Source organism: Spermophilus citellus, assembly GCF_964194105.1.
Source record: "Spermophilus citellus genome assembly, chromosome: 3".
Classification (NCBI taxonomy): Eukaryota; Metazoa; Chordata; class Mammalia; order Rodentia; family Sciuridae; genus Spermophilus; species Spermophilus citellus.
In genome coordinates this window covers 216,997,239-217,010,410 of record NC_138184.1, presented here as the reverse complement: position 1 = coordinate 217,010,410, position 13,172 = coordinate 216,997,239, and the positions used below count along the sequence as shown (strand labels likewise).

Here is a 13,172-nt window from a genome sequence, read left to right as displayed (position 1 = left end):
CTTAGTGGTTTTATTTCTCACATGTCATCCTAACCTGAGGAGACAGGCATGGTAGATGACTAGGAGGATGCTGTGGTGTCTGTTGTGTTAGCAGACGGTGCTCAGTCAGGTGTGTCCCTGGTTCAGATCTGTCTTATCTTCCTTATTGACTCGCATCTTTCCTTTGGCTGTTACAGTGCCCATCTCCTTGTTTAGTGCTTCTAATCCAAGAACCTGAATAGTGAAGAAGCTTGGTTTGACATGGATTTGGGAGTCAGGCAATTCAAAATCTCAATTCAAAACCCAGTCCTGCTAGTAGTAGCAAAGTGACTCTGGACAAATTATGACACTTCCCATAGCTCCATAAAATGGAAAAATCTGCCTTCCCCTGAAGTTGTGGGGAGTAGGCATCCACAGTCTGGCATATACCAACGGTGTCCTAACAATCTGTACAACTTGCTGTGAGTTACAGAGGTGACCTTCAGTCAGGCCAAAGGAAAAAGTGAGCATCTCTCACGGTAGGCCTTCAAGCCAGCTCCAGGATTACTTCAGGAAACTGGGGTTGTTAGGTGACAGTGCTGGTCAGATGGGTGGTGGGGCACACAGTGTATACTGGTGCTCACTTGCTGCCTTAGCATGTGTCAATGCACGCTGCTATGCACATGTGCTGCATTTGTCTCTGAGCAAAGCAGGAGCTTCCTGAGGGCAGACACCAGAGTGCTGGTTGCTCCCCATGGGGCTGATTTATTTATCGGGATCTGGAAAACCAAACTTATGTCTTGCAATGATACCCCCATCTTTCTACTCATAATTCACATATTCAGGCTATAAAAACTGTCTGACCACAATCCAGAGTGAGCCCTGCTTTTGAACTACTGTTTAACCTGGAAGTGCTTATGTCACCTAGAATTTCCAGTTGTCCTTTATTACTTAGCATTGAATTTAGTAATGCCAGGAGATTGTAAGTTATTTTAGGCCAGTGGTGATGTCTTAGTGTTTCCTGTCATGCCCAACACCAGTTTTGTTTTTAAATATAGAAAATCCTTAATGCCAATTTGATTATTGAGTTTTTTCCCCTATTTTTCTTAAATGTCCAGTGCCACAATCAGCAGTGTTGTTATTGTCATTATTGACACACAAATTCTGAAGAGCTTATGGTTGATCCTAAACTGTGCTTTGGTGGAATTATACTGTATATTTAACATAAACAACTGATAGATAAACACACTTTGACTGGAAACAATATAAAAGCCCTTACACATTCAGTATACATTATTCAGGAAATGTACCTTTTAATAATAGGCTAACCTAAAATTATCTTCGCACTACTTGTAAAGTACAAACTTGAAAAGCAGGATAATTATTAAAATTTCATGAATATTGTTTAGTTTGCCAACAAAGAAATTTTTTTAGTACTTTTCAACTCTCTGAGGCATCAAATCATAATACAGTGTTTTCAGGATTATATCAAATAACCCTTTTCTAGATCTTTAAATTTTTGCATTCAGATGCATATTTCTAACATATATTTTTGACATTTTCTTTGACATAGTCTATAATTTTTATCTTTTTAAAAATATGATATGTCAGACAGATCTGGCATTTTGTTAAGCATGGGAATTAATCCTTCCTTTGAATACCTGATTACCATCCCCCCCCCAAAAAAAATCTGTAGCTTCAAACACTCATTATTCAGCCAAAATGTGTATCCAAAAGATTTAGTAAGTGAGGAAGTTGGTACTTCTTATGTAAGGTATCTGGATTCTATTCTCCTTAATAATACAACTAGATTCTGAGTGGTAATATATTTCACATCAGCCAAACCCCAAATGAACCTTAAATACTGACAAAAATGGTGCCTGTTTTTACTTATAATTCCTTCTCTTGAGTTTTGCTAGAATTCAGTGAAATTGAATTCAACGTAATCTTTAAAAAAATTTTTATAGTAGTAGATGGACAGAATGCCTTTATTTTATTTGTTTCATTTTTATGTGGTGCTAAAGATCAAACCCAGTGCCTCACACATGCAAGGCAAGTGCTCTGCCACTGAGCTACTGCCCCAGCCCTCAATTTAATTTTTTTAATTCATAGTTGAACCCTCATATCCCTGTAGTTTCACCAGAGTCTGATCTTCCAGTAGATAATTTGGGGATGGTGAAATGGAAAGGAAATGTACTCAGATGTGAAGCAACTTTTCAGTTCATCTAATTGTGAAATATAAAGTTATGAAGAAACTAAGCAAATAAATGAGGAAAAATAACCAAAAAAGCCAATTCTTCAGTGAATCATTTTTTTTTAATTGAGTTAAGACCTTGAGATCATAAAATTTTTTAGATAGTCTTTCTATTAGATGGAAAAAATTCCCCATAACCCTGGAAAAATGAATTTCTCATTCAACCATTAAGATGAAGAAAAACAAAGAGGCACATAGAATTACCCAGGTTTGAACTTTAGGGTCAGGATCTGATTTTGCTATGTATCCTGGGAGCCTAAACCCATTGCTTGACTTCTTAGTCTTCAGGCTCACACCTTTGTGAGATGGAAAGTCGGGTGGTGTTTGTATTCATGGAATGGGCTTCCACAGGTAATCAGGGTTGTCCCAGGCAGTGGGCCATGTGTTCACCTGGTCCCAGAGTCTGGAGTGTACCAAGTACTAAGGAATTTAAGACCTGGAGAATTGTACATGTGCTTTGAGAAACCTGAGGAACAGGGTTTGACATTACATGTTATGACATTTTATGGAAATACGTGGCCTCTATAAAGAGGCCACAAAGAAAATGTTTTGAAAATATATTTTGAAATGCAGATTTATGTATGTTTTTACAAATGCTAAATGAACATTTGAATAACGTAGCCCAAAGAGGGGTCAGAGTTTTCACTGTCTACACACACAGCTATCAAAATGCACCCTAAGTCTAACTGACCTGGATTTGTTTGGGGCATGAGACAGTCTGCCATCTCTGTGGCAATAGGGAATGGCTTCTTACAAACAAAGCAATTTAATTCCACTAACTGTAGCATATGTTTTCATGTCAGTTTTATAGGCACTACTTTTCATAAGTTGTCTCATAATAAATTTGTTTTTAAATGCTTTTTACTGATCATTTCTATGGCATCCATGTAAACTTGTATCTGTAAAATTTAAACACGTAGCAGGCCTCTATACATGTGCAATATTGAGTATTCATGATTTTAGCCTGTTTAGGAGACAGGGAGTTATGGTATAGGCATGCTGCTTGGTAGAAGCTTAGTTCTAGGTAAGTTCTAGTAACTTAGTTCTAGTAACTTGCTGTACTTTCATGTTGAACGGAGATGTGGCCATTTTGTCGAGTTATCTTGGGAGGCCACCAAGGCTTTTATGGGAAAATCTGGATTGACACACTCTTCTAGGGAACAGGTGTGATTACTGCAAATTTATTCTACTGTGATTTCCTTGATCCCTCATGGCTCCCCATGAGCCCAAACCTATCCTGATGACTGTGTCTTAATAGCCTCCCCAGTTCCCCCACCAAAGAGGGGCAAATTACCTTCCTTCTATGAGCCAAATAAGAAGGACAGAAATGATTTAAAAAGCAAATGAGATTTTGCCACAGGATTAAACCAAAAATATCCATAAAGCCCCTGCCATTTCTGAAAAGTAAATGGACAAATAAGGAGGTGAGTGGGCCCTGAAGGGTACGTGGAGCTCTTCCTTTAGAGCAGAAAACATGAAGCCCACCCCTCACCCTTCCCTGTCCCTCACTTGAGGGACCTGAATAGAGTGGTAACCAGCTGTGGGCTTGACTCACTGGGTGTTCCACTAATAAGAAAGGTTCGACCAGAAAAAGATTCTCAAGGAGAACTGTTTGGAAATAAGTCTGATTTTGACCGTAAGATTATTTTAAAATTAAGCTAAAAAACCACCAGTGGTGTTTTATTTCTTATAGAATATTTTAGGGATTTTATCAACTTATTATTATTGAAGATTCTCTTTAGCTCCAACTTCCTAGAACATGTTGCTTCTCAGAAAAAGATGATCTCTGCTGTAGAACAGAGGTTAAAAAAAAAATATCTGTGTGGTGAATTGTTTCCAGTTCTTGGAATAGTGGCTGTTGACCCCGCAGAGACCATGTGAGCCCAGGCCAGAGTCTGAGGCAGCTGGCCATGGTGAAGGGTGAAGGGTGAAGGGTGGTTTTCTAGCCACGCAGGTCTCCTTTCTGATCCTGGGCATCCATCACCAGAGGCAGCCTGTGATGATTTCCACAATTTTATGACCCCTGGCTGTTGTCCCAATAACAAATAAGTCAGAAGCCACCCTCTTCCCTTCTGTAAAATTCCATTTCTTCACCCTGGCCTTTCTACCAAGAACTTTATAAAACAGTGGAAACAGAGCCTCGTGCCTCACGGCTTTTATGTATGATTAGCATATTTCTGACTGTGCCTCCTCTGATACCCCTTCCCCAGTAAGAATCAGGGAGTACGCGGCAGGATAGAGACAGAAAGAAGGAAATGCTGGCTTTGCTTGGCCTTTTCCATGGAGAAGTGACTGAAATCCCAGAAATTGTCATTGCTATATTGTATGCAGCATCTAGAACAGTGTGGATATCTAGTTGACATGATAAATAGACCGGAACCATTTTCTGTGTTGTAGAATGGGGAGCTTGACTTGATCAGAAGGGTCGTGGGAAGAAGCAGGTCAAGTACGAATGGTAGGTGAGCCAGAACTGCTGGGCATAATGATGTGTGCAGACGCGTAGACACAGCACCCAGGTGAGGGGTGGAGTTCAGAATGCTTCCTCTCATCCGCGGGGTCAGGGTAAAAGTGAGGCTCAGAACTGCCCTGAGGAAGTCGGAGCACATCTATCAAAAGTGGACTCAGAACAGTCCCCTGCCAATTCTGGGACTGGAACTACCTAATTAATCTCTGTCTTATATTTTAAAAGCCTTGGTTTGGGTAGGAAAGTATTGGTAGATTTTTCTCTAATTTTCAGAGCCAGGCCAGGTTTCATAGATGGGTGTGACCATCTATGGCTAGAGAACTAAGTGCTCCTGGATGTCTGGCCATTTGGAGAGCTCTACTCCAGCCACCTAGTGCCCACCACATACAATAAGCTTGGTTTAACACTGGGGGAAACACAAAGAAATGTGAAGTATAAACTATAGCTCTCACCACCCAAATGTAGTCTGGTTATGGAAATAAGACCTAAATATGTAAACAAGCAGCACAAAAGGAAGTGATTTTACAAGGCAGAAACACAATTCGTGGTCAAATGGATGGTACATATGTTAAGTGCTATAAGAACAGAGAGTGGTAGTGACCACCATGGGTTGGGGTGTTCTGGAACTAGGAGGGATCTAACTGGCTGGTCTTTGGCTAAGCTGAGAGAAGCAGTGAATGCATACAAGTATGTGAAGATAGGGAGAACAGGAGGCATTCTAGAAAGAGCGAGCAGACCAGCCTTGATAGTGTTGAGCATTCAGGAAGGTTCAAGTTGACACTGAAGCCAGTGAGATAGTTGGAATCAAAATATAAAAGTGTTGGTCCTCATCTCCTCCTTGGACAGCAAGGAGTCATTGAAAGTCATTTGGATAGAGGAGTAGAAGAGTGACATGCTCAGAGATTTTGTTGTTGTTCAGAGATGCTTTAGGAAGATAAATCTTAGAATCAATCTTTTTATTTATTTATTTATTTTAATTCTTACAGTCAATCTTATGGGGAGAAAGAGTGCTCAGGTAGATCAGATGTCTGTATTTGCTTAGGTGCTACCGAAAGCAATAAATACTTCCACTTTGGAAATGGCAGCAAGAACAGAAATAAAGACTTAGGTGCAAGGGACATTTTAAAGGAAGGGGAAATTAAGACTTGGCACCTTCTTGTCTGTGGAAGTAAAGACAAATCATCAAAGGTAATTGCACAGTTTGGAAATTAAGTGACCAGAAGAATATTTGATGAACAGAAATAGAGATATTAGGATGAAGGATGAGATGGGTAGGTGTTTAGGAAAAATTCAGCTTTGGAAGATCATATTTCATGTTGTAGCAGGAATAGATATGACTGGAATATAGGAGGGGGAGCTCAGCCTGTGATAAACATGTGGGCGCTGACTGCATCGAAATGACAGTTTCAAATGTTTGAATGGATGATATCTTCCAGAGAGAGTCAAAATGTTGGACATTCCAGCATTTTAAAGGAGGAAGAGGAAGAGGAGCCACTCACTATACAATGTGCAATTAGATATTAGGAGGAGAAGGTTACAGATTCACATAAGTCCAGATAAGAGCATCAAGAAGGAAGTTGTGGTCGGCAGCATCAGATGTTGCAGAGAAGTTAAGGAGCATAGGGGCTGAAAAAGAGTCATTGGTTGGGCAATTAGGAAGTCATTTACCTTTAAGAACACAGGCCTGTCCTGCATGCATGTGCTGGAGGAGATGGAATAAGAGGCAAGCATCCGAGAGAAGGGAGCATGCACCACTGACGTACAGGTAAGAAGGAGAGGTGAGGGGCCAGCATGCAGCATTAGTCTCTCCCCTTCCAAGCTGGCAGTCTGTGTGTCCACACACGGGAAGGAGAGAAGGAAAAGATTAAGCTATTGATTCATTTAGCCAACCTTTGTTCAGTGCCTGCTAAGGACTTGGGACCAATTAACAGCAAAAATTGAAAACTGCTGAGAAAGAACAGGGGAGGAAGCAGAGTTCAAGTGAAAGTGGGAGAATATGGATTGAGAGATTAGGGGGCATTTTTAGTGTCGGAAAGGAGAGACATGTCTTCCCGAGGGACTGGAGACAAGGAAAGGATGGAGGATGGATGTAGACTGAGGAATGTTCTGAAGTCAAGAGAATCAAGGAGGAAGTGAGGCTGACCTCAGGCCTCTGGGCAAAGTGGAAGGTGGGTCCTCTACTGAGAAATCGCCAACCAGTGGGGCGGAAGGCAGGGCAGAAAGGAAGATAGGGAACAGCCCCTCTAGGTAATGCTAGGGGCCAGGACCAGCTCCAACAGTGCAGGACAGAATGCCCGCTCTTCTGTGCTTCTGTAGGAGGTGTCGATGGACAACCACTTAGAAGATGGGCAGTATTTGTTTCTACTTTTACCTTTAAGAACTTATCCTTCTTCACCACCATATTATTTTTCTTTAATACATTTCCTATGAATTCTTATTTTTTTCTGATATCACCATAATTGAAAGTTGTACAGCTATTCCGGAATAATGGTCTTAAAAGATTTCTGAGGTTATCCAGATTGTGGATATATTAGTTTGAAATCATAGTACTTTGTAGATAAATTTATTGATATATGAATTTAGCAGGAAAAGTAAGTGAATAGAACCCGTGAATCGTGCTACCATCTGCCCCACAAAAGACTGACAGGACATCTTATTCTGCCCAAATGAAGATGCCCAACCAACTGTCAATCCATGCAGTACCGCAAAATTCATTTAGGTTGACCAAGATGCCAGGTGGTTACTTTGTCTCATCCAGAAGAGCCACAATGGGGCCTGGGTGGGGACATGTTTCCTCAAAGCAGTGAATCTGACTGTTAGGGTCTATGGACAGGATGAGCAGGGGCCAGGTGCAGGATGGATACCTGGGTCACTTGATGTAGTCTTCAGCTTTACTAGTATGCAATGTGGTGAGAGTGGAGAAAGAGGTAAGTAAGTGTCTGTCACGAATAATATTTGTAAGAAATAAATGGTGAACTAAGTCCTGATATTCTAATTCTGTATCTGCATCTTGACTGTGGGTCAAGATGTGTCTCCTAGTGGTGGCAGCTGGAACACTGGACCCACTTGATCCCTCAAACTGGGTCCCAGGGTGTGCTTCCAGGTGGCCTAGATTCACGTTTCCAAGCTGATTTGGAAGTGGGAGGACAATATCCTGTGTGACTCAAGCCAGAACCCAGATGACTCTATTGAGTTCACTCATGCAAGGGAGACTCAAATATTTGCTTTCCTTTTCCTTCTTGTAGGTATGGCCTCACATGTGCAAGTTTTCTCCCCTCACACCCTTCAATCAAGTGCCTTCTGTAGTGTGAAGAAACTGAAAGTGGAGCCGAGTTCCACCTGGGACATGACTGGGTACGGCTCCCACAGCAAAGTGTATAACCAGAGCAAGAACATCCCGCCTTCTCAGCCAGCCACCACGACCGTCAGCACCTCCTTGCCGATCCCAAACCCAAGCCTACCTTACGAGCAGACCATCATCTTCCCAGGAAGCACCGGGCACATAGTCGTAACATCAGCAAGTAGCACTTCTGTCACGGGGCAAGTCCTCGGTGGACCACACAACCTAATGCGTCGAAGCACTGTGAGCCTTCTTGACACCTACCAAAAATGTGGACTCAAGCGCAAGAGTGAGGAGATTGAGAACACAAGCAGCGTGCAGATCATCGAAGAGCATCCACCCATGATTCAGAATAATGCCAGCGGGGCCACTGTAGCCACTGCCACCACGTCCACTGCCACCTCCAAAAACAGTGGCTCCAACAGTGAAGGAGATTATCAGCTGGTGCAGCATGAAGTGCTGTGCTCCATGACCAACACCTACGAGGTCTTAGAGTTCCTGGGCCGGGGGACGTTTGGGCAAGTGGTCAAATGCTGGAAACGGGGCACCAATGAAATTGTGGCCATCAAGATTCTGAAGAACCACCCGTCCTATGCCCGACAGGGTCAGATCGAAGTGAGCATCCTGGCCCGGCTGAGCACGGAGAGCGCCGATGACTACAACTTTGTGCGGGCCTACGAGTGCTTCCAGCACAAGAACCACACGTGCTTGGTCTTTGAGATGTTGGAGCAGAACCTCTATGACTTTCTGAAGCAGAACAAGTTTAGCCCCTTGCCCCTCAAGTACATTCGCCCGGTCCTCCAGCAGGTGGCCACAGCCCTGATGAAACTCAAAAGCCTAGGTCTTATCCATGCTGACCTCAAGCCAGAGAACATCATGCTGGTGGATCCATCCCGGCAGCCATACAGAGTCAAGGTCATCGACTTCGGTTCAGCCAGTCACGTGTCCAAGGCTGTGTGCTCCACCTACCTGCAGTCCCGATACTACAGGTAAGACCCTCAGCGCCGAGACGGGTGCAGAAAGCCCAGTGGCATTCAGAGTATGCAGTGGCAGTCTCTGTGGGGGAGACTAAAGTATCTTCCAGCAGTTGCTGCCCTCAAGTGACCTTAATGTGGTTGGGAAATTAGGACATGTGCACACTGAAATGAGAATGAGAAGCCGTCTAAGCCAAGTAGGCCAGGGAGCCAAGGAAGATGCTTGGTCCCGATGTTCAGAGTTGAAAAGGACCCCAGGGAGTGAGTAAAGAGCAGAGCAGAGGAGTTGTCCTCATGGATGGGGAGGGCCCAGGCAGCTGGAGGACAGAGCAGGACATGCCATTCAAAGGCACACTGGTAGTGGTGTGCCAGACTCATGCAGGGGGCAAGCAGCCTGGCCAGATCAGAGGATTTTTGAGTATTGAGAGATGTGATTGAAAAGACAAGTTGGGACCAGGTCTTGAGGGGTCTCAAATGCCAAACTAAGGAATTGCAGCTGTATCTCTAATCCTTGAACAAGCCTTGGAAACTCTGAACATAAAGGGGTAACAGGTTGAAAGTGATGTTTCACATAGAAAGGTGGCTGGAGGGAGGGGAGAGTATAGTCGAGGGACTGGTCGGCCCCTCCTGTAGCAAGGTAACCTCAGGCACTACCTCCAGATGCTGGAAGCTTTATATACCCCTTTTTATTATTATAACAAAATATCTGGGGGCTGGGGATGTGGCTCAAGCGGTAGCGCGCTCGCCTGGCATGCGTGCGGCCCGGGTTCGATCCTCAGCACCACATACCAACAAAGATGTTGTGTCCGCCAAGAACTAAAAAAAAAATATTAAAAATTCTCTCTCTCTCTCTCTCTCTCCTCTCTCACTCTCTCTTTTAAAAAAAAAAATTCTCTCTCTGCCTTTATCACTCTCTCTTAAAAAAAAAATCTGAGGCTGGCTAATATTGTTAAAAAAATAGGTTTATTTAGCTTATAGTTTTAAAGGTGCAAGGGCATAGTGCTGGCATCAGCATGACTCTGGTTAAGGCATTGTGGCAAATGCATCACAATGGCGGGAGTCATGTGGGAGAGAGACCACGTGACAGACTGAAAGCTGGAGAGAGGTTCAGGGTCAGAGTCAGGCTTTTACAACAACTTGTTCTCAAGAGAACTACCCCAGGGGTCCCTAACCTTAATTCCTTCCAAGGAAAACACCAGCAGTGACCTTCCACTAGGCCCTACCTCCTAAAGGTCCACTGCTTCCCGTCATTGCCACACAGAGGACCAAGTTTCCAGCACACGAATCCTGGGGAGATGAACCATTCATAGCCCAACGGGAACACACACATTCAGACATCCAAGCACAGATTTCACTTCTAGCATGGGCCAGGCATAGGGCTGTACAGGATGTGGACGAGGCCCCCGCCATTCCCGAGTGTCCAGCATGCTGCTTCCCTGTCTTGGCTGCACATTAGTCACCTGAGGAGCTTTTAAAGACAACCCAGCTTGGCCCCAGTCCCCACCAACTGAATCCACACCTCTAGGGTGGGGCCCCGCATGAGGGCTTTTCCCCAGCTTTTCTGGACCCCAGTGTGCATCAGGGCTGAGAACAGGACGGCACCTGGTGGAACCGGGAAACCCAGGGCTGAACCTGACCCGTCAGCTCACTGGGCACTGCGACTTTGACAGCTGCTTACTTTCTGTGCACCTTCATTTTCTGACCCATAAACGGGGGTCCTATCACCATCCCCATGGACTTCTTGGTGCCATTGCATAGTGTAACAGCCTGGTGCTGCAGGTGATGGCCAGTCTATGGGAGGTGACCAGTGAAGAGTTGGTGAAGGTTTCTGGAAAGCAAGAGTCAGGTTTGTGGAGCAGTGAGGAGCTGCGCTTGAAATAACATTGAATATAAGTTGGGCGTGGTGGAGCACACCTGTAATCCCAGCAATGGAGAGGCTGAGGCAGGAGGATCACAAGTTCCAAGCCAGCCTCAAGGTCCTAAGCAACTCAGTGAGACCCTGTCTCAAAATAAAAATAAAAACGGCTGAGGATGTGGCTCTGTGGTTAAGCATCCCTGGCTTCAATCAAAAAAGAAAGAAAAAAAGGAAAAGAAAGAAAAGAAATAACATTGAACAGTCCCAGAGATGGGAGTTGGAGAGGAGGTAGGGCTGAGCCACACCTAAGAGGCTGACGTGTGGGCTCTAACATCAGAGTCCCAGGGCCCATGGCTGCCTGAGGCCTTCCGCTCTTACCCAGCAGTGGGTGTGCTTTTTCCATACCTCCTTCAAGGCCCCAGAGGGAAGGTGGGGCTGTGTGACACAGCTAACCTAACCCAGTTCTAGGGCTGGCCACCCGCTGCCCCTCTGTGTGGTCTCCCCGGTTCACTGACCAGCTTCTTTCTCTGGGCCCAGCCTGGCTGCCCACAGCACGGCGGCAAGTCTCCGCGCCCTGCTCCCTGTGCCCACCCCGCCCCTCAGCCTGCCGCCTCTCCCTCCTCCTGTCTCCTCTCATTCTGATCCTGACTCAAGAAAGGTTGGGGCTCGAGGCTTCTCCGCCTGGCTGTTCCAAATCACCTGCCCCCCACCCCCCACCACCGCTGCTCCCTCAGGAGGGATTCCCCAAGTCACGGCTGCTGTCATCTGGCCCCCTCAGTCTATCCTTCTCCAGCCATTGCTTTCTCATGAATTTACACATGAAGCTCCCCCATCTCAGGAGATGCCTCCATGGGCCTCTGCATGCTCACGAGGGACAGTCTCCTGCCAGCTCCATCTCCCCTGCACTCTGCTCCCAGTGCCAGCTGGGTGCAGAGGGAAAAGTGCACCCAGTGCTGGAGCCACCCTGGAAGGTGGGGCCTGGGGAGCAGGCAGAACCGCGGGCCCCTCCTTGTGGCTGCAGGAGGGGCGACAGAGAAGAAGGGGGTGGTCTGGCTATGCTGGAGGGTCAGGTACCAGGCGCAGATGGCACGTATTCTCTCCGGAGAGTGCCCGCCCAGCTCTTATTTGAAAGCCAGCTCTGTGTGGTCCTGGGTCACCAGCCCGCCCGAGGGGTGACTGGTGCTGGGGCTAGCTCTCCTTGCAACAAACAGGAGGCTGCCGTTGTCACTTTATATTTAGGCTTGCAAATTCAGCATATCGAGGGCTATTTCTTCCCAGGTCTTGGCCTGAATTTAGGGTGAACTGTAGCCAAGTCAGGGGCCGCTTGGGGTTTTATTATTTAGTTAACCTGTGTTGCTATTAGTGGACAGAAACCAGCTTCACTAAAGTTGGCTAAAAATCGAGTATGCAACTTATAAAAGACTTTTGGAACTATATTTAACAGGCAGTGCATCCTTGGAGCAAAACTTCATGAATCAAGGCAGCTGGATTTGGGGTTCTTAAGACTTTTCCTACTCACTTCCTTATCCCCCCCCCCCCATCCCCTAACACACACACACACACTCGGCTCTCAGGAAGTCCGGGGGTGGCAGTACAAAGTTGCCGTGAGAACCGTGGGGAGGTCTGAATCCTCTTCCAGGACCTCTGATGTCCCCTCACCAGCCTCTGCTGAATGGGCCTTTTCCCAGCACCCCTGGTGGGGAGTGAAGGCTGGTTTGCTGGCCGAGCTGGGCCACTTGTCCCTCCAGGATGGGCACAGTCCCGCCAGCCTCTGCACCATTGCCCTCCCTTTGAGTGACATAGCACACCCCTGTTTAGCTTTAATCTGGGCAGGACAGTCTCTTCCTTCACATGATCATCGATGCCTTGAGGTCCTCCCTGTGGGTCAGGGGCATAGTCAAGGTGAAAGGCAGCCCATCTTTTCTGCCTGAAATGATGTTTCATTTCCAAATTGGACACAATGCTCCGTTTCTCCCCCCAGGCTTCGTCTGAGCCCTGGAGTAGTTTGCTGCCACATGGATCGATAGGAGCTTTTGAGGACAGTCTTTAGCACTTTGTCCCTGCTTGTCCTGGCTATGTGGGACAGCCAACTCTAGGCCACATCTGTCAGGTTGGTCTTCCTGATTGCTTTGCCCCTTACTGGGGGAGAATGAGCAAGAAACACTCTTGCTGAAGCCCCACCCGAGAAGGAGGAAGCTCTCAGGCTCATCCTGAGAGAACACCTGCACATCTGAGCTACCCAGGACAGGAGTGTTGTCCCATGCCACTGTGGTCTTCTGGCAGGGCTTGTCAGATTGACCTTTGTCCTGCAAGGCCCCATTCCCCTA

The 13,172-nt window shown here is 45.9% G+C and overlaps 1 protein-coding gene across 8 annotated transcripts in view; it reads left to right on the top strand.

Annotated features, from left to right (window-relative positions):
• Nucleotides 1-7,921: 7,921 nt before the first annotated feature.
• HIPK2 (homeodomain interacting protein kinase 2) overlaps nucleotides 7,922-13,172 on the top strand; it is a 196,980-nt gene continuing 191,729 nt past the window's right edge. For all 8 annotated transcript variants that reach the window (XM_081287445.1, XM_081287438.1, XM_081287441.1 and 5 more), the window contains exon 1: nucleotides 7,922-9,005. In XM_081287445.1, the coding sequence (XP_081143571.1) occupies nucleotides 7,924-9,005 (1,082 nt within the window). In that variant the 5' untranslated portion in view covers nucleotides 7,922-7,923. The remainder of the gene's footprint in view (nucleotides 9,006-13,172) is intronic.